Consider the following 20,748-nt stretch of genomic DNA (forward strand, 5'->3'; position numbering starts at 1 on the left):
GCGTGGCGAGAACATGCCTTGAACTCTGATAACACTTCTTGCGTGCATGGATGGAGGATAGAGAGGGGTGTGGGAATGTGTGGAGAAACAAGACTATTATACAAAGGCAGCATTAGCATTTATTGCTCTGCCCACTTCAGCCCCTGGTTGCGGCTGTTGGAATATGTGGTTCAACTCGAACTGGTAGGTTGGGACTGCATGGGATTAAAAAGGGTAGATAGAGAGGAGACCTCCTGATAGCTAGGCTATACCTATCCTTTGATCTCCTGCTTTTCTTTCCTGTTAGACTGATATTCTCAGGATGTTGACCACATCTTCTGGCTTCTTCTTTGTTCTCTTAACAGGGAAAGCAGACATCTTCTCTTTGTCTCTCTCTCTCCCACCAGCATGAGGGCAAACACTAGGCTTAGTGTTTGCGTCTCCAAATTAGCTAGTTAGCTAGATATAAAACTCTTTTCTATTAAGTATGTACTTCCACAATAAAGTGGTTATTTCTTATTTTAAAGCTAAAAGTCTCAGTCTGACTAATTCCAGGCAAGGATTCAAACACACAAAGCTCACTCAGGTGCTCAAGTGCCTGATTTCGCTACTCTGCAACAGCGACCACCTCTGGAATGTGGCTTCCAGAAGGCTGCCTAGAAGAAAATGTAGTTCTTTGGATGAAAAAGGTTCTTCGCCCCTGTTTTATAATTTAAGAAGTGTCAGTATTGCACAATACTGGGACAAATGCTGAGTAAGGGAAACACAAGCTAAAGAGGAATTTTCCTTGTTTTTTGTGCATGCGGTCTCTCGCTCTTTCTCTCCCCTCCCCCCCCCAATTTCCAAGAACAACTGTGCCTTCCTGGCTCACTTCTTTGCAAGAAAACAAACCCTGAGATCTAACACAAGTTGTTTCCATACCAGCTTTTTCGTTTGGAATTGCCATCCTTTGTATACTCAGTGTTTATGGCAAGGGCACCCAGCTTTGTGCCCTCCAGATATTGTTGGACTCCAGCTCCCATCAGCCCCAGCCAGCATGGCCAGTGGTTAGGAGCGAAGGGAATTGTAGTCCAACAACATCTGGATAGTCACAGGTTCACCATCCCTGGTGTGGATGGGGAAAACATTATTGAAGCTTTTAAGGGCTTCTGTGCCTTTAATTATACAGCCATGAGAATGGCTGTATTATATAGCCACGAGAGTGGATGTATACTATAGCCAGCGTGGATTTTTCACATTCCGCAATGTTAAATTGAAAATACCCCCCTTCACATTCTGATGCTTCCCATAAGCTCATTTCAGAACAAAACCTTACAAAACTTATAGTCCTGAACTCAGAAACGCTTGCTTAACAACCCTCTCAATTTTTATGGCAATACACAAAACAATCAGAGAGAGCAGAGAGTTCAAAATCTAAAAAGAGAGAAAACAACCTCAGCCCTTTTGGACTTTTTTCTCACAGAGTTCTGATAATCTGTTGAGATTAATTAAAAATCAACCATGTTCACAGAGTACCTGTAATCCTAATACTGACCTTTCCCCATACTCTGACCTTCATCTTCTGCAGTCTAAAAGTTAAAAAAATGCCTGGCTGATTTTTAATTAATTTAAGAAATTTTGGCTGGAACCCTATGATAACGTCAGGCATGCTCAGTAAAAACCAACAGAGTTCTAAAAGTCAGACTCACAGCTGCTGGACTTGCCTAATCAGGGGGCCATACCAACACCAGACATTGATTTCACATGAGACAGTCATGGCTTCCCTCAGAGAATCCTGGGAAGTATAGTTTGTGAAGGGTGCTGAGAGGAGACTCCTGTTCTACTGAGAAAGCTCCATTGGCCAGACTGGTTTAACATTCAGCCACTCTGATTAAAGGTCTTTGAGGGAAACAGGGCATCTCCTAACAACTCTCAGCACCCTTCACTAACTACACTTCCCAGGATTCTTTGAGAGAAGCCATGACTGTCCAAAGTGAAATAAAGGCCTGGTGTGGATGTGGCCAGGGACAGCTTGGTTTAAATTTGGGTGGGAGGCTACATGAGCCTGCTGTAGAATAAAAAGGTGGGGGGAAATGCAGAAAAGCAATGATACTGTTCACAATGCTTTCCTTTTGGAAAGGAAAGGGGCTTCTCTTATACCCAGTGCCCACCCACCCAATCTCCTCCCCTCCCCTCCCCACCCCTCCCCCGGGTCAGTGTTGGACTACGACACAGGCATGAAGCACACTGGGTAACTTTGGACCAGTCACTGTCTCTCATCCTCAGAGGAAGGCAATGGTAAAATCACCTCTGAATACCATTTACCATGAAAACCCTATTCATAGGGTAAACATAAGTCAGGATTGACTTGAAGGCAGTCCATTTCCATTTTCAAACATGATTGCACAGAAATAAATACCATTGAACTCAAAAAGTATGCAATTGATCAAACCCACCCTCCTTTCTCCTCCCTTCTATCCCCTCCCTCTTGCCCCTTCCCTCCCCCATCCTTTGCCCCTCCCTACCCATCCCCATCCCCTCCTTCCCTTTCCCCCTCCTCCCCTCCCCTTCCTCCTTTCCATGGTCAGTTTTGCACGGAAGTAAATACCATTGAACTCTATAAGCATGCAAATGATCAAACCTGCCTCCCCCTCCCCCTTCCTTTGTCCCCCTCCAATACGCTCCTTCCCCCTCCCCATGGTCAGTTTTTCCTATCCTAACCATTTGCATACAGGTAAATCCCATTGAACTCGATAAGCATGCAAATGATCAGACCTGCTTTTCCCCTCCTTCCCCTCTCCTCTCCTCTCCCTTCCTCCTCCCCTCCCCTCTTCCTTCTTCCTTCTCCCCTGCCCACTCCAGCCTTGCCTCCCTCCCCCCGGTCACTTTTACCTATCCTAAGCATGATTGCACGGGAGTAAATCCCACTGAACTCAATAAGCATGCAAATGATCAATACATTCTCAGCAAACTTGCACAGGATTCCATTTCTTACCTCCCGTATTAAAAAGCAGGGAAATTCACTAATAGGCAAAAAACCTTGCGGTTTAAGAAGGTACCTATAGCCCAGAGATATTTCTATCAAACTTTAAAAAGCAGGGAAATTGGGCAGCTACAGTGAATGCACCAGGGGAGCAGGAGACCTGACCTCCTCTCTGAGATATTGGACTGCCCTGCAAATGTGTCAAAATGCAAACACAATTTGGGTTGGTCTTTCACAGTCCAATCCACTTGCTGCATAGCTTGCAAGAATTTGGTAACATGTGCCTCTGAGCATATGGTAAGTGGTGGCAATACCTGACATCCCCAAAGATGTCAGCTTGGAAGAATTTGGTAACATGTTGCAGACGCCTTGCTGAAGCTAAGCAGGTCTGGGTCTGATCCGTTCTTGGATGGGAAGCTATTCTCTTGGGAAAGTCCATGTTCACTATCTTGAACTCCAGAGGAAAAGAAATGGGGGTAAATATGAAATAAATAGGTATGCTGCCTCTGTGCACCTTTTCTAAAAGTGCAGGCAGTTGGTTCTCTTCCCAAGACATTGACACCACCGAGGGAGAAACAAACTAGCCAGCTACATACTGTTGGGCTGGCCTTTCTTCAAAGGAAGGGTGGGGCTGTCTTGAGAGAGAATGGGTTTTTGTAATCTTGCATGTTCAATGTTTCTTGGTATATCTGGAGAGGAAGCACAGCCTTTGAAATTGTGGAGTCAGCCCGAGATGCTGTTTCCATTGCCAGGGCTCAGATAATGGAAGGTGGGAAGTAACCATAAAGAAGAGGTTGCTCTTGAGTGTGTGCAGAGCACAATTCCCTTACCACTGAATTGCCACCAACAGCTGTGATCAGCAGCGAAGTCAGAGGTTGTAGATTCAAGGTAGGTTTGAGATCTGGCTCATGTTTCTTTAGAAATCAAGTGCTCTATGATCCGAGAATGCTTCGGCTAGAATCTTTTAGGCTGGCGTGTCTTAGCTTTCACCACGTCTGAGTCAAGTTGTGAAAGAATAAGATAACATGATATTTCCTAGCTCTTGTCTCTGAAATGACAACACAGAATGACTAAAAGTCGTGGATGCATGTAATTCATTGGTTCTTGTTTTGAAAGCATGTTTTTACTCATGTTTCATAAACAGTGTATTCTCCAGAAAGACATGTTTTTACTCATTATGTGATAAATAGTGTGTTCTGTAGAAAGGCAGCCAGTTTTGAAATAGCATTGTAAACCTGTTTTTCATTGCTTCATTAAATTTTCCAGAACACCAAATTTAGATTGCAAACGTGTCTATCGGCACGCATTGCTCTGGAGGTTGCAGACACATAACTTGCCCAGGATCGCGCTTTTTAAGAGCAGGGATCCACAAATCCTGTTTCATAATAGAAATGAAAAAGCATATATCTCCATTTCAGGATAGTGTGCCCAGCCATCCTGAAGCTGTGCTCATCATTCAGCTTCTTGTGTAGCCGTGTTTATGCCACACACAATATAAATGTGGGCTACAATTCCAGAGGAGAGATGCGTAAAAAAGTGAATGAATATTGTAGCCCATGGCCTTTTTATATTTATATTGCCGATTGATTGAAACCTCATGCATGAGAGTATTCTTGGGCGCAAATGTGAGCCCAGAAAATGGGATAACAACCTTCATAGGAATATTGGACACTGCCTTATGTATCTGGTCACATTCTTTGTTCATCTAGCCATCAAATTGTTTTAAGTTTTGATGGTTTTTAGATGTTTTATTGCTGATGTGCTCACCACCCTGGGAGCAAGGGTGGCATATACATTTAATAAAGAGTTAAATAATAGCCCAGCATTGTCTGTTATTCATTCATTTATTTTATTACATTTGTATCTCACCTTTCCTCCAAAGAGCTCGAGGTGGCATACATAGTTCTCCTTCTCCCCATTTGATCCTCACGACAACCCTGTGAGGTCGGTTATGCTGAGAGGCAGTGACTAGCCCAAGGTCGCTCATGGCTGAGTGGGGATTCAAACCTTCATCTCCGAGTCCTAGTTTGACACCGTAATCACTACACTGCACTGGCTCTACTCTGATTGGCAGAACCCAGGCAGAGGTCTTACATATCACCTGATACCTGATTCCTTTTTGAACTGGAGATCTACAGATTGAACCTGGGACCTTCTATACACACACAGCATGTGCTGAGCCACCCCCCCCAAAAATAGTTCATAATAATCCAACCGCCCTTTTCTTTGTGAAGGAAGGAGCTAGAATGTCTGTTTCAGTTCCCCTAACAATTCCCCTTTTTGCTTTCCAGGCCATGCTTTCCACTCAGTGGACTGGGAGACTATGGCTGCTGTTCCTGCTCTTTGCATGTGGAGAGAACACACAAGATCCGGGTAAAGTGGAGAACTGGCCTTTGCATGTTTGGAGACCAGGAGGGTGTGTCAGAGTTTTTGCTGTGCTGCAAACTCTCTGCCTCTCCACTGGTTTCCTCAAGAATAGTCCTTTTGGTTTGCACTGCAGTCCTACATGTCTTTCTTCAGAAGTACGCCCACGGTTGTTTTTCAGTGGGGCTTATGAACTCACGAGTGTGTAGGACTGCAGCCTTTTTGGTCTGAGCTGGGGGTTTGTCTGATAGTTGGTTCAGAAGAGGGCACAGCAATATCTAACAAAGAGGCTGAGAGAGGAACTGGGAGGCAGGGTGAGAATGGCTCAGGTTCAAAGTTCTAGTTTTGGTGTACAAAGCCCTATACAGCTTGGGACCAGGATATCTGAAAGACTGTCTTACTCCTTATATACCCAGTCGATCACTGCACTCTGCAGGTGGGGGCCTCCTGCAGATACCATTTTATCAGGAGGTCCGTTCTGCACAACATAGGAAACAGAACTTTAGTGTGGCGGCACCGACCTTGTGGAATTCCCTCCCCTCAAATATTAGATATTAAATGTTATCTTTTCGGCACCTGTTGGAGACCTTCCTCTTTTAACAAGACTTTTAAGGTGAGACCTTATCCCAGTCTGCATCTGTGTTGGGATTGCTTTTTAATATGATTTTTAAACCTTTTTTAAAAAAACACACGTGTTTTTAACCTTTTTTCTGTTTTCTTTTTTTAAGATGTCTTCAAAGCTTTTTAAAAAATGTTTTTAAAGATGTTTTGTTTGAATGTATTTTAAGTCTGTTTTTAAAGTGTATTTAGTGCTTTGTTTGCTGCCCTGGGCTCCTGCTGGGAGGAAGGGCGGGATATAAATCAAATAATAAATAAATAAATAAAACTGCCAGGGAATTGTCAGGTGCTTCAGCATGATGTGCGTGTGGGGGGCAGATCTTATGTAAGAAGCATGGGTCTTAGGATCAGAAAACAGGGTTAGAGCCACACTGGCTTCTAATTTGCCAACTGCAAGACTTTATTAGGAGAGCACCGACTCTTGTTGGCGAACAGATAGCAGTCTGGTCCAGGAAAGGAGGTGGAAACAAAATCAGGAGTGCAGGAGAGAGAGGAAGACACTGCTGACAGGAGTAGAGTACTAGCCTGCTTATGCCTATGGACGTTTCCTTTGCAGGTTCATGCCAGCCTCATCCCTCTTGCCATGAGTGTATTCAGTCTCACCCCAGCTGTGCCTGGTGCAAGCAACTGGTGAGTCCTCAATAGACCTCTGTGCCATTTCCCACCCACCCTTTTCCAGGTCTACCTCCAACATATCCTTTGGGTGCTAAGGAAGCATTTGCCTAGGAGTTGTTAATTTGCTTTTTAAAGGTTGGGTGGCTACAGCTTTGATTCCTTTAATAGTGAGAGAAAGGTACTCTGTGCATGTTCAGTGGCACTCTTTTCTCCAGCCAGCTGATAGGGGGAATATATCAATATTGGGTAGCAGCTTGGCTTGTTTCCTTGGATCATCTAAAGCCTGTTCTTCCTTGTTTTATACCTCCTCCTTGCTTGATCTGCAGCTGAGTGTAGCCTTGATAGGTTTTGGAGGGCAGACATTTGGGCCAGCTGTTTGTATAACAATCCTTCTAGCCAAGCAGTTCTGTCCGCTGGCAAAGAGACGAAGGGTTTCCTTGAAGGCGGCAGCATCACCATCTGGAGATGGCAAGCTACCAGCTTGGCCTCTGATTCACCCCTTGTCCTTTCACTCTGGTTTCTCACACAGACTTTCTCTCAAAGCATACAAGACAAGGGCACAGATTGAGTCAGCAAAGGTCTTTCCCAAGCACCTGCCCACCCCCAGCACAGTGGAAAACATGAGACACTGAAGGCTTGAAGGCTTTTGTTTTTCTTGAAGAACCTTCTTCACCTAGTTTGGAGATCTATTTCAATGAACCATGTTAGGAATAGGTAACAGGGCCCCAAACAGGTGGAGGAACTCTTTTTTTTTTCCAGCTGAGAGCCGAATTCTTGAGAACAGTGGTTCCCAACCTTTATGATCGCGGGACCCCCTTTATAAGCTGAAAAATAATTGTGACCCCCTCCCCCCAGGGAGGCAGGCTGGCTGCCAGGAAGGAAGGGGGAAAGCAGCCTTTCTTTGCAGGCTTGCTTCTTTTTGCTTCACAAAAAGCCCTCTCCTCTCATTCTAAGAAAGGGCGTTGCCAGTAGTGGCAGTGCAAGGAGATGGGAATCAGTGATAGTAACCCCCTCTTCTTCCTGGTAGCTCCACCCTCAGCCTCCTTTGGCATCCGCCATGTATTTTATAGGCAGATGCCTGCCCTTAGAGCGCTTGAAAGACTATCTGGTGCTTCAGCAAAAGCCCTCTCCTCTCATTCTAAGTAAGGGCGCTGTCAGTAGCGGCAGTGCAAGGAGACGGGAATCAGTGATAGTCATCCCCTCTTCTTCCTGGCAGCTCCACCCTCAGCCTCCTTTGGCATCCGCCATGTATTTTATAGGCAGATGCCTGCCCTTAGAGCGCTTGAAAGACTATCTGGTGCTTCAGCAAAAGCCCTCTCCTCTCATTCTAAGTAAGGGCGCTGTCAGTAGCGGCAGTGCAAGGAGACGGGAATCAGTGATAGTCATCCCCTCTTCTTCCTGGTAGCTCCACCCTCAGCCTCCTTTGGCATCCGCCATGTATTTTATAGGCAGATGCCTGCCCTTAGTGCACCTGAAAGACACTCTGGCGCTTCAGCAAAAGGCCTCCCCTCTCGTGTGGAGCAAGGGGGAGGTGTCATCTGCAGCAGCAGCAGAAAGCAGACAGTGTTGAGGGAGTGAAGACTTTTTTAAAAAAATTAATAAATAATTCATTTTTTTACTGTTCACGGCCCCCTCTGGATTATTTCACGCCCCCCAGGTTGGGAACCACTGCTTTAGAAGAAAGCAGTCAGGGGCCACATACCAGCGGTTGGTGGAGCCAAAACACACACCTGTCAGTGGTGGACTGAGATGATTTTGGCAACCTGGACAGGAAGTAGGAGGAGCCATCCTGCTTCTTGGTTCTCTGCTCACCTGTGCTGTTGTACCCCGTCCCCCCACACTGGATGTTTCAATCATAAAGCATTTCGAGATTTTTGAAATAGTAAGGGATTTAGAAATGCTTTTAATTTCTCATTCTTGGCAGGGCTCATATGCCTCTTAACAGCATAAATTGAACAGGGAAAGATTTCCCCATCATTGTATCTCCATGCCTGGGGAAAGTTGCCTATGTTGAATTTCTGCTTGTCATGAGAAATGGCCCACAAGCAGAGAAAAGGCGGCAATCCTATTCTAAATTTTAAAAGAAATGCAGTTAAGATTTTCTTTTGCCTTTATGAGCCAGCAAAGGAGCAAGCACTTTTTGAGGGTGCAGTGGGAAATCTCTTGCAGGCTGCTCATGTACCATTGTCCCCCTTTACCTTTTTTGCCAGGCCTCTGTTGTAACATTAAGGTACTAAGAAAAGTACCTCTGTGCATGTACAGAGTGCTTTTGCCGCTTAGCGTGTGTGTGTATGTGTGTTAAGGAGCCTGGCATTTTCTTTCTCTCTCTTTTTTAAAGAATATATTTTGAGAACACAGTCCCGTACCACTGTTAAACCTTCGGGCAATACTCTCTGTACCTGACTCTTCTAGCTCACTTTCACCATGCAGCTGAGAAGGACCAGCATACCAGTTCCTAACAGGACTGGCGTTAGCTTTCCGGCATAGCACCAAAAGGCGACCGCTCCCTGGCTGACTACACGGCAGCAGGCCATAAAATTCTAATAATATCCCTCAGTTGACATCTCTGTATCCTTGGTTCTCTCTAAACTGGGAGGGTGGGTGAGAGGCCCCCGGGAAAACAATCCCACCCTCTCCCAGGAGATCTGTCCCATAATCCTCTGTGTCAAGACAGTGATGGCCCCTGTGCCCTTCAGCCCTCCTCTCACTGTAGAGCTGGGCCCTTCCTCCCAGCACCCCTCCCTGCTTTGCTTAAAAGATGTACTACTACGAATCATTCCACAAGGGTAAGCATGAGTGCAGTTGCCGGAAAGCCTCCCAGGTGCCATCCCAGCTGCGAGGGAAAAGCTGCTCACCACATCCTGCCCAGATGCTTGAGTTGAGTCTGCGGGTTAGTTTTTATGCTTTGTATGTATGAATCGTGCCTTTTAACTTTCATCACTGTATATGGCCTTGTGAGAACTGAATTTTGAAGAGCAGTGAAGTGGGGTGGCATAGAGAAAGACCTCAATCAAACACAAATGGAAAACATAGGAAGCTGCCTTATACCAAGTGAGTCCATTGGGCTCTCTAGCACCCTATTGCCCACACTGACTGGCAGCAGCTCTTCAGGGTTTCAAACAGGGAATCTCTCCCAGCCTTACCTGGAGATGCCGGGGCCTGAACCTGGGACCTTCCTGAAAGCAAAGCAGATGCTTGACCACTGAGCTATGGTCTTTCTCTCCAAACTACAAACTCCTTTTCTGTAGCCCTAAGGCTATTCCAGATAGTTACACTTCGATCACCACACACCTTTTTGGTTTGCTTGTTTAAAAGGAACCTATTTCCTAAAAAAATTAAACCAGAACCATCACCAGAAGCTAAAATGATGAAACTGAGGTTATCATACTTTGGACACATAATGAGGACATGATTCATTAGAAAAGATAATAATGCTGGGAAAAAGAGGAGTAGAAAAAGAGGAAGGCCAAACAAGAGATGGATTGATTTAAGCCACAGACCTGAACTTACAAGATCTGAACAGGGTGGTTCATGACAGATGCTCTTGGAGGCTGCTGATTCATAGGGTCGCCATAAGTCGTAGTCGACTTGGAGGCACATAACAACACCACATTTCCTGAAAGCATCGTGGGCCTGGGCCTCACCTCACTGCATGTAGGATGTGTAGCTCAGCCATTCATACAGTAGTAAAAAAAAGAGAGGAAATGCCTCACCAAAAAGAGAGAGAATGAAAGAAGATACGGATTTGCATAAAATTTTGCATATGCTAAGGCATAATTTAAAAAGAAATACACTGCATCTCACTGTATGGGCAGGACCAGGTGACTTGTGTGGCTGCTCAGTCTGCTGTCCAGGTGCTGCAACATTGTTGATGGGCAACATCGATGCCACTTTCCTGCTCTTCTTTCTTAGGGCTCTTTACCTACTAACTACCAGAAGCTGTGCTTTCGGTGTTGTGGGCCCAAGCCTGTAGGACTCCCTCCCAACTGAGATTAGACAGGCACCCTCTTTGTGGAACTTCAGGTGTAAGACTAAAACTTTCTTGTTCTAGCAGGCATTTTAAGAGAGTGTTTGGCTATATGATGGTTTTATTGTTCAGTTGGCTATTTTATGTACGGCTTGTTTTTATGTACACTGCTTAGAAATGCAAATGATTAAGCAGTGTAAAAAAGTTACAAATAATCAGATAAATAAATAAACCAAGACCAGACAGCTCTTCAATTGAAAGACTTGTCTTTTGTAAAGACTGCTGCTGATCTGATGTTTCCATCCCATGCCCATGTCTTTCTGGAAATGTTTGCTAAAAAGATATTTAAATTCATATGCAGTATGAATGATGAGCCCAACTGCTATATGTTGTTGTTTTCATAGCATGTAACTGTGGAAGCGTAGCTGTACGTCTCCCCTTATGTCAGCCTTTCCCAACCAGTGTGCCTCAGCCAGCATTGCCAATGGTCAGGAAAGATGGGAGTTGTGGTCCAACAACATCTGGAGGCACACTGGTTGGGAAAGGCGCCTTATGTAATGGTGAACCTCTGGATGGTAACAGCTGGATTCTCATATTTATAAATTTCTTAAAAACCACCTTCCCTCCTTGTAAAGCACTAGCCCAGCAGAACCCAGAGACGGATATGTGGAATCTTTCTTCTTCATTCACTATATGTAGTAGGTTTGTTTTTCTTGTTGCTTAATGTAGGAGAGCACAGAACTTGGAAGTAATTCCTTACAAGTAACAAATTACTTGTAATTCATTACTTTTTTGAGTAACAAGTGGGTAATTCCTTTACATTTTGATTGCAATAGAACTAGGAGTAATTTTATTACTTTTGTGGAGTAATTGTAATGTTTCCAGCATTACTTTGGGGCATTACTGGGAGGGGGAGCAGGGGAAGTCTTCTGCTCCTCTGATTTGTGGATGAAAATCATGTGCCTCACACTGGGCTTCTGTGCAATGTCGCTGTTCCCTCATGCTCTGTGGGTGGGTAGGAGGTGACGAGGGAGGAGGTGGAGAGCGAGACGGGGTGGAGTGGAGAAAACAATTGTTTAAAAAAATGGACGGTGGTGGCGAACAATGGAGTGGAGGGAGAAAGGAGCCGGAGGGCAAGAACATGGATAAAGGAGGAGAAGGAGGCAGCAGCAGAATGGAGATAAAGAACTGTGGAGGTGAAAGATGACAATGTGTGTGTGTGTGTGTGTGTGTGTGTGTGTGTGTGTGTGAGAGAGAGAGAGAGAGAGAGAGAGAGAGAATACTGTGTTTGCACTTGGCACACAAAGTGGCCTCCACCACCCTCTCTGGCTACTGTGCTGCATTTGCAGTATTTTAACTTTTTTTCATCTCAGGGGGAAATATTTGCTTGGGTGAGTGTCCCTTAGTTGGTGGCAGGGCAGGGTCTGGGAGGTGGTTAGATGAGAGAGATTATGCTGGCTGGCTGAGTGGGGGGGTTGCACTTGATTTGACGTGCAAAGATCTGAGTAGTGGCCTCTGCCTCCCTTCCCACCTCCCTTACCGTCGGAGAGACCATTATTGCTAACTTAGGGATAAAAAGAATTATTCTACTATCTCTGTATGTGTGTGGTTATTTTTAATGTTGTTTTAGGCTACTTAGATGTGCAGCAGCCAAGGCCAGCACCTTGTAGGAGTTTTTTTAAAAAAGCAACTGAGATATAAATGTAGTGATTACTTTTGAGAAAAAGTAATCAGTTACTTTCAGAGCAATTGTAATTGTAATGGTAATTACTACTTTTTTGGGCCATGTATTTGTAACTGTAATTTATTACTTCCAAGCTCTGGGAGAGCATTCATAAATATGAACTCCCACTTGCTGTCTAAAAGTGGTACAGTCCAGAATTCTACCACCTCTCTCTAATTTCTTTTTGTCAAATGGGAGCTCTGCCTTCCCCAAACTGGTGCCCACCAGTCTGCATCTGTGTTGGAATTGTATTTAAGATTTTTCAAAGATGTTTTAAAAACTTTATGATGATGTTTTGTTTCTAAGATGTTTTTAGTGTTTTATCACTTGTTTGCCACCCTGGGTGCCTTCTGGGAGGAAGGGTGGGATATAAATTAAACAAACAAATAATTCTTGACCATGGGCCAACCATGGGCCATGCTGACTGATGGGAGTTATAGACCAGCAGCATCTGGAAGGCACCAGGTTGAGGAAGGCTGCCTCCAGTAGGGATGGGGTTCACTGCCGAGTTCCGATCCACTTGTATTCCGATAGGCCACCGTTCCATCCCGATCCACCCTTTTTCTGTTCCCAATGCTTTGGCACTTGCCAATTCGATCCACTGTGGGTTTTTTGTTGGGAAAGAAAATTGCATAATTTTAACATAAATGCCTACGTAAATTATCACAGTGTTCCAAGTGGTTTATTTTTTCTTATGTATCACACCTACACACTGTTACGAATGCATCAACTTAAAGGAAATAATGAAGATAATTACATAAAATTGGGGAATTTTTTTTCAAAAAATCTGTGCTGATTACAGCTGCACCCCGCCAAAAAAAAATCAGTGCCAGTCCGAAAAGATAGCAGACTGTCGAATTCAGTCGGAATCTGGTACTAAGTCTGATTTAGCGGATATTCTCCTCCATTCCTAGCCTCCAGTGAGGTTCCTTTAATGCTCCTCAACTAGCATGGAAAGGCATCAGCTGCTTGGGAGGAGCCCATACTTGGGCTTGTTCCCACACAAGCATCGTCCCAGTTTTCAGGAGGGATGATGCTTGCATGGGGTGGAGTCACAGGTCACATACATACTGTACATTTAAAGTACTCTTCTACAACATTAACAGTCATGGCTTCCCCCAAAAGAATCCTGGAAACTGTAGTTTGCTAAGAGTGCTGGGAATTGTAGCTCTGTGAGGGGTCTCCTAACAATACTCAGCAGCCTTTACAAACTACAGTTCCCAGGATTCTTTGAATGGGAGGAGGCCATGAGTGTTAAAGTAGTCTAAGAGTGCTTTAAATATAAGGTGTGGATGTGACCTACACATTGGCTCCCTTGTGTGTCTAGAGGCTTCTTGGGTTACCGCAAAATATCATAGGAAACAGATATGATTCCGCAGCTCCTGTGCCAATAACATAATGTGAGAAGAAGCCCTTTTTATGCAATATAGGCAGAAATATCTGTTTCCTATGACATTTTGCAGTAACCCAAGACCACTTTTAACAGTCATGGCCTGCCCCCATTCAAAGAATCCTGGGAACTGTTAATTAAAAGGACAGGGCATCTCCTGATTGGCTTGATGAATGGTTTTGTTATTCATCTGCTCCCTATTTCTTGCTGTACTCCTGAGGCACTCAGGTATAGCCAGGCTGTTTCTGCTAACCCACTAGACCTTCTGCCCCCACCTGTGTACACAACATACATTGAAAGCACACTCCAAAGAATCCTGAGAACTGCAGTTTACCTCTCACACAGTTAGAATTCCCAGCACCCTTAAAAAAAACTACAATTGCTAGGATTCTTTGGGGAAAGTACTGTGCTTTCGAAAAATGAAATGGAAATGGACTGCCTTCAAGTCGATCCCAACTTATGGTGTCCCCATGAATAGGGTTTTCATGGTAAGCGGTATTCAGAGGTGGCTTACCATTGCCTTCCTCTGAGGCTGAGAGGCAGTGACTGGCCCAAGGTCACCTAGTGAGCTTCATGGCTGTGTGGGGATTTGAACCCTGGTCTCCCAGGTCATAGTCTAACACCTTAACCACTACACCACACTGGCTTTAAATGCATGGTGTGTGTGTCATCAGGTTCCACCCCATTATCTGCTAGGTACCACCTATTAGTTCCTCCTAGACTCTGCCCTCTGGGGTCAGCCGTGCTTCAGACTCAATATTTTGCAGGAGTGCATATCCAAACTTTAGATTAGTGCAGTTAAAGCAGATTAAGCCCACTCTTAAAAAATAGGTTGCCAGGCCCAGCCTCCAAGAGGTCTTCTGTATCTTTAAAAATTGTGCAGGGGGAAGGGAGAATTCCACCTTGTGGTTTTTCCCATTCCATTGTTGCAAGAACACCTGCACTTGGCTGACTTTCTCTTCTCCTAAAGATACAGGATCAGTCTCAGACCCTGAACTGGCAACCCTAATGGGAGGCTACATGTGCCTTCTGTTGAATAAAAAGGTGGGGGAAACGCTGAAAAGCAATGATACTGTTCACAATGTTTTCCTTGTGGAAAGGAAAAGGGCTTCCCTTAGGCCCAGTGTCCACCCACTCAATCGTTTCCCCCTGCCCCTCCCCTCCCTGCCCTTCCCCCAGGTCAGTGTTGGACTACGACCTGGGAGGCCAGGGTTCGAATCTCCAAACAGCCATGAAGCTCACTGAGTGACCTTGGGCCAGTCACTGCATCTTAGCCTCAGAGGAAGGCAATGGTAAAACCACATCTGAATACCATTTACCATGAAAACCCTATTCAAAGGGTCGCCATAAGTCCGGTCGACTTGAAGGCAGTCTATTTCCATTTTCAAACACGATTGCACAGGAATAAATCCCATTGAACTCAAAAAGTATGCAATGACCAAACCCACCCTCCCTTCTCCTCCCTCCTATCCCCTCCCTCTTGCCTCTTTCCTCCCCCTTCCTTTGCCCCTCCCTCCCCTGTCCTCCCCTCCCCTACCAATCCCCTCCTTCCCCTTATGTGAAGTACAGCAACACTTTGCAAAATTTACACTAAAAAAACTCCAAACTTAATTGTGGAATAATGGCACTGACTTCTGTAGAATAGTCTCCAGTGGACCTCAGAAGTGTCTCAATTTGCACAAAATAAAACAGTGGGAGGTGAAATATATTCCAGCAAAATCCTAGGTGTGCTCTTTGTTTTTAATTGATCGTGAACACCTTGCCTTAAAGTGGTTTAAACATAGCAGGCTGAAAACATGCATCCTCTTTTTTCCAACAGGTAGAGTCATTGCTGAAGTAGCAACATATTGTAATCAGTCTGATTTTACATCAAACTGTAGTTTCAAATTCAACTGTTAATGCACCCAAAATAGAAATAGAACATAACCTCCAATTTGAAACACAAAAGGCTTTCTTCACCATCATATGACATTGACCAATAAAAAGACTTTGAAATTAATGAAAATGAATTTGACACAGATTTCTAGGATGAATAATGAGGGAAATAAAATTTTCTAGTTTAGATTTTCTGTAGAAACATTAGTAAGACAGGAAAGAAGCAAAGTAAGAAGAACACCAACAAACATACAAAAATATAATTCTCCATCTTTGGAGACAGCCGGTGTTGCCAACACTCACCATATGCTCAGAGGCACATGTTACCAAATTCTTGCAAGCTATGCAGCAAGTGGATTGGACTGTGAAAGACCAACCCAAATTGTGTTTGCATTTTGACACATTTGTAGCATAGTACAATATCTCAGAGAGGAGGTCAGGTCTCCTGCTCCCTTGGTGCATTCACTATAGCTGCCCAATTTCCCTGCTTTTTAAAGATTGATAGAAATATCTGTGGGCTATAGGTACATTCTTAAACCGCAAGGTTTTTTGCTTATTAGTGAATATATATTTCAATTTGTACAATAGGAGGGAGACAGAAATTAGTGGGATTCAGCTGCAAGACAGCATAGGGTGCCCCTATATAACCTGAAGTAAAAATGCTGTAAGTAGGACCACCACTTTCTGGTTGCCCCCCTTTCCTTGCTGTTGTTGCTGCAGCCCATTCTCTTGCCATCTCCCTCTGGACTACATCAACACTTCTGCCCAGAGGGAAGAGGCACAGGCCAAATGGAGACTTCAGCTCCATCTTCTCTCTTCTTGCCGCTGCTGGTCTATCAGGACCAGTAGGCATTTGGGGTTGACAGTGGGCCTCCTGCAGGTGCCTGAGTGCTGGCCCTGATAACTTGAAATGTGCATGTCACATTCTAGCTTGTGGGGGGGAAATCCGCTGATCTCAGCTCTCCAAAGGATGGGTAGGGCTAAATCATTTATCTGGATGCAACAGCATTTAAAAGGCAAGCAGGCTTCGGGTCTGTGGTTTTTTCACCTATAGAAACTGGAAGCCACTGCAGCTCCACTGATAGGAGGCTGCCTTTTTGCATGCCTTGTCAATTTTGCAGCATGTGGCGGGGAGGGGGAAGAGAGGGGAGAAGAAGAAAGGAGTGGGAAAGTCGTCCTGGCTGTTGCTTTTCCCATGAGTTTTTCCAGTGGCACATGAGACAGCAAGACACTCGTACTCTGGTGCTTTCCTGCATTGTCTTGTGCTTCTCAGAGGACGATGACAGAAACATACTTTGAGAAGAGTGTGATTCTGTAATCTGAGTAGATTTTGCATATTAAGTATGTTAATATGCATTTGCTTATTTTGCATAATTTATTTTATTTTCAATATATAAAGTGAGATAGTAGTAAGTGTACATGGTTAATTTCAAGGCTTCCTCTTCTCATATTGTTGTTGTTGTTTTGTTGTTATGTGCCTTCAAGTCGATTACGACATATGGCAACCCTACGAATCAGTGACCTCCAACAGCATCTGTCATGAACCATCCTGTTCAGATCTTGTAAGTTCAGGTCTGTGGCTTCCTTTATGGAATCAATCCATCTCTTGTTTGGTCTTCCTCTTTTTCTACTCCCTTCTGTTTTTTCCAGTATTATTGTCTTTCCTAGTGAATCACGTCTTCTCATTATGTGTCCAAAGTATGATACCCTCAGTTTCATCATTTTAGCTTCTAGTGATAGTTCTTGTTTAATTTGTTAACACCCAATTATTTGTCTTTTTCACATGGTATGTCCATGGTATACGCAGAGCTCTCCTCCAACACCACATTTCAAATGAGTTGATTTTTCTCTTATCCACTTTTTTCACTGTCCGACTTTCACATCCATACGTAGAGATCGGGAATACCATGGTCTGAATGATCCTGACTTTAGTGTTCAGTGATACATCTTTGCATTTGAGGACCTTTTCTAGTTCTCTCATAGCTGCCCTCCCCAGTCCTAGCTTTCTTCTGATTTCTTGACTATTGTCTCCATTTTGGTTAATGACTGTGCCGAGGTATTGATAATCCTTGACTATTTCAATGTCCTCGTTGTCAACTTTAAAGTTACATAAATCTTCTGTTGTCATTACTTTAGTCTTCTTGACGTTCAGCTGTAGTCCTGCTTTTGTGCTTTCCTCTTTAACTTTCATCAGCATTTGTTTCAAATCATTACTGGTTTCTGCTAAGAGTATGGTATCATCTGCATATCTTAAATGATTTATTTATTTATTTGTTTGTTTGTTTGTTTGTTTGTTTGTTTCATTTATAGACCGCCCATAGTGAGTGGCTCTCTGGGCGGTGTACAAAAAGGTTAAAATACAAAATATCAACAATAAAATCAGACAACAAAAAATAAACACAAGCAGCAACAAAAGAAAAAAATAAAAAATAAAATAAAATAATAATAATAATAATAAATTAAATTATAACATAAACGCTTAAAATGCCTGGGAGCATAGCCAGGTCTTAACCTGGTGCCGAAAAGATAGAAGCGTAGGCGCCAGGCGTACTTCTTCGGGGAGGCTGTTCCACAGTTCGGGGGCCACTACAGAAAAGGCCCTAGATTGATATTTCTCTCTCCAATTTTCACACCTCCTTCATCTTGGTCCAATCCCGCTTTCCGTATGATATGTTCTCCATATAGATTAAACAAGTAGGGTAATAAAATACACCCCTGTCTCACACCCTTTCCGATTGGGAACCAGTCGATTTCTCCATATTCTGTCCTTACAGTAGCCTCTTGTCCAGAGTATAGGTTGTGCATCAGGACCATCAGATGCTGTGGCACCCCCATTTCTTTTAAAGCATTCCATAGTTTATCATGATCTACATAGTCAAAGGCTTTGCTGTAATCTATAAAGCACAGGGTGATTTCCTTCTGAAATTCCTTGGTCTGTTCCATTATCCAACATATGTTTGCGATATGATCTCTGGTCCCTCTTCCCTTTCTAAATCCAGCTTGGATGTGTGGCATTTCTCGCTCCATATATGGTAAGAGCCTTTGTCATAGAATCTTGAGCATTACTTTACTTGCATGGGATATTAAGGCAACTTGAAAGTTACATAAATCTTCTGTTGTCATTACTTTAGTCTTCAAATATATTTAATATCAAGTAGTTGTTCAAAACCTCAGAGTTCAGGGAGGGCCCACTGAGGAGGGGATGCATCACCACTACTTTCAAGTCAGTTGGGACCATCTGCAGTGAAGCATTTGCCACTCTGTGGACCAACCAAGCCAACCCCTGCTGGCTAGCTCTAATCAGCCATGATGGGCAAAGGTTGAACGAACAAGTAGTTGACCACACTCTTTCAAGCATCTTGTTCATGCTGTCAGGCTATAATAATTGACACTGACCCTAAACAACAGGACTAGATGGTTCACTCGGCACCTCCTCTGAAACTGTACCAATAGCAGCATCAAGGGGAAAGCGAAGAAGTGTCTTGCAAACTTCAGAGTTTGGCCTAAGATGTTACAGTTTGTGAGCCAGAACTCACTAGTCCCTTGACCACTCTGAGAAGCTCTGCTGGACAGTTGCTTGTGGATGCGATGATGGCAGAGAAGGAATCTTTGCCTGGATCACCTGGCTAGGTGCTCCAACCTGTGTTTGGTTGGGTTCGCTACAAGGGCCATTCTGGTTGGTCCCCCACCATCAGGGCAAACCTCACCAAGAAATGGTCCACCCATGCAACTACGGAGCAGAAACTGGCTCACTTGATGTACTGGACTCCAACTCCCATCAGCTCCAGAAAGCACATCCAGTGGTCAGGGCTGATGAGAGCTGCAGTCCAGCAGCATCTGGAGGGCCACAGGTTAGTCACTCTTGAGCTAAAGTAGAGATGGGGAATGTATTGTGGCTCTGCAGATGTTGTTGGACTACAATGCCCATCATCCCTGACCATTGTTCCTGTTATCTGGAGTGTGTCCCCTTCTCTCGCGCACAGGATGGAAAGCCTCTTCTAAGATGGCACTAGCCACCTGCCATTTTTATTAGTACCTGTATTAACAATACTTTAACATAATATACAATAAGTACATGTATGAATAATACACTTACATACTGGCCAGTTATTTTTGTGTGGAGGGGATGGTGTTTTAGACAGAACGTTTTGAATCGAAATCTGTTTTTCATCAATTGGTCAATGAATGCTAATTGATTAATGAACACTGCAGCTTCTTTGCTTGGCCATTTGGGTATGGTCCCTCAAATCCACTGTGCAAGCAACAGCTGGGCAGCCTGTGGCCCTTGGTCTAATTTGATGCAGGTGGGACTGTCCTGGAGGGAGAAAAAGAGGTGGGGAGGAACAAATACATGGGGTGGAGGGGAGCCAAAACAGATGGAAGAGGTAGTGGAAAGCCCTCTGCAAGCATTCATCTTAGAAATCTGGCAGGAGCCATCTGTCCCTCCTCTGGCAGCCCACTGGGTAGGGGAGAGAGAGAAGGGGGTGGCAGAAAGAGAGAGTGAGAAAGGGGGATTCTCCCCCCCCACTTCTGGATCTCTACCCACTGCCATCCTGTCAGATTACCCTGGAGGGAATGCAGCCGTCAGCAGCAAATAAGGTTCCCCATCCTGGAATCACTTGCCTTGGGCTTAATGCCATTCAGTGACCATTTGGAAAGAAGCCCGTGCACTTCAGTGGCCATTCGCTGGCATTCTTTTTAGTATGAACCCCCAAGAGAGAGAATGTGTGTGCACTGAACCAATGCTGGAAACGGCCCACTTCCCCTTCTTCCCCAGAATTTTGTGCCAGCCGGTGAGTCAGACACAGGGCGCTGTGCCCCTCGGGTGGAGCTGGAGCGTGGTGGCTGCCTCCCCAGTGAGATCATGGACCCTCGCAGCAAGCAGCATGTGCTGGAGGACAGGCCCCTGGGCAACAGTGGCCAGCAACAGAGCTTCACACAGCTGGCGCCCCAGAGAATTGCTCTTCAGCTTCGGCCTGGTAAGTCCTTCAAGTGGAGAGAACAGCCCATGGGGTGGATGGGAGGCAGCTGTTTGTCGGGGATGCTTCAGTGAGTAGTGCCATCCTCCCCTCTGCTTTTGTGGGATCTGCACTTGCTACCCATCTCGAAGAAGCATCTGGTGGCAAGCAACTGGTGGTGCCATTCTTTAATTAAAAAGCTGCTCCTCCTGACCACCCTCTTCCATTAGAACGACCTCTGTGCTAGAAATGAACTGTGAATTTGTGCAGTCTCCTTCAGCAATTTTCCCTCTTTTA

General features: G+C 44.6%; 1 protein-coding gene across 6 annotated transcripts in view; it reads left to right on the top strand.

Annotated features, from left to right (window-relative positions):
- The window catches only part of ITGB7 (integrin subunit beta 7), a 65,439-nt gene that overhangs the window by 25,999 nt on the left and 18,692 nt on the right, over positions 1 to 20,748 (top strand). For 5 of the 6 annotated variants that reach the window (XM_061614750.1, XM_061614748.1, XM_061614749.1 and 2 more), the window contains exons 2-4: positions 5,233 to 5,314; positions 6,480 to 6,553; positions 20,271 to 20,472. In XM_061614750.1, the coding sequence (XP_061470734.1) occupies positions 5,236 to 5,314; positions 6,480 to 6,553; positions 20,271 to 20,472 (355 nt within the window). In that variant the 5' untranslated portion in view covers positions 5,233 to 5,235. Of the gene's footprint in view, positions 1 to 3,635; positions 3,830 to 5,232; positions 5,315 to 6,479; positions 6,554 to 20,270; positions 20,473 to 20,748 lie in introns of those variants that run through there. The other variant, XM_061614747.1, reaches the window with a different exon arrangement.

The sequence above is a fragment of the Rhineura floridana genome, chromosome 3 (assembly GCF_030035675.1).
Source record: "Rhineura floridana isolate rRhiFlo1 chromosome 3, rRhiFlo1.hap2, whole genome shotgun sequence".
NCBI lineage: Eukaryota > Metazoa > Chordata > Lepidosauria > Squamata > Rhineuridae > Rhineura > Rhineura floridana.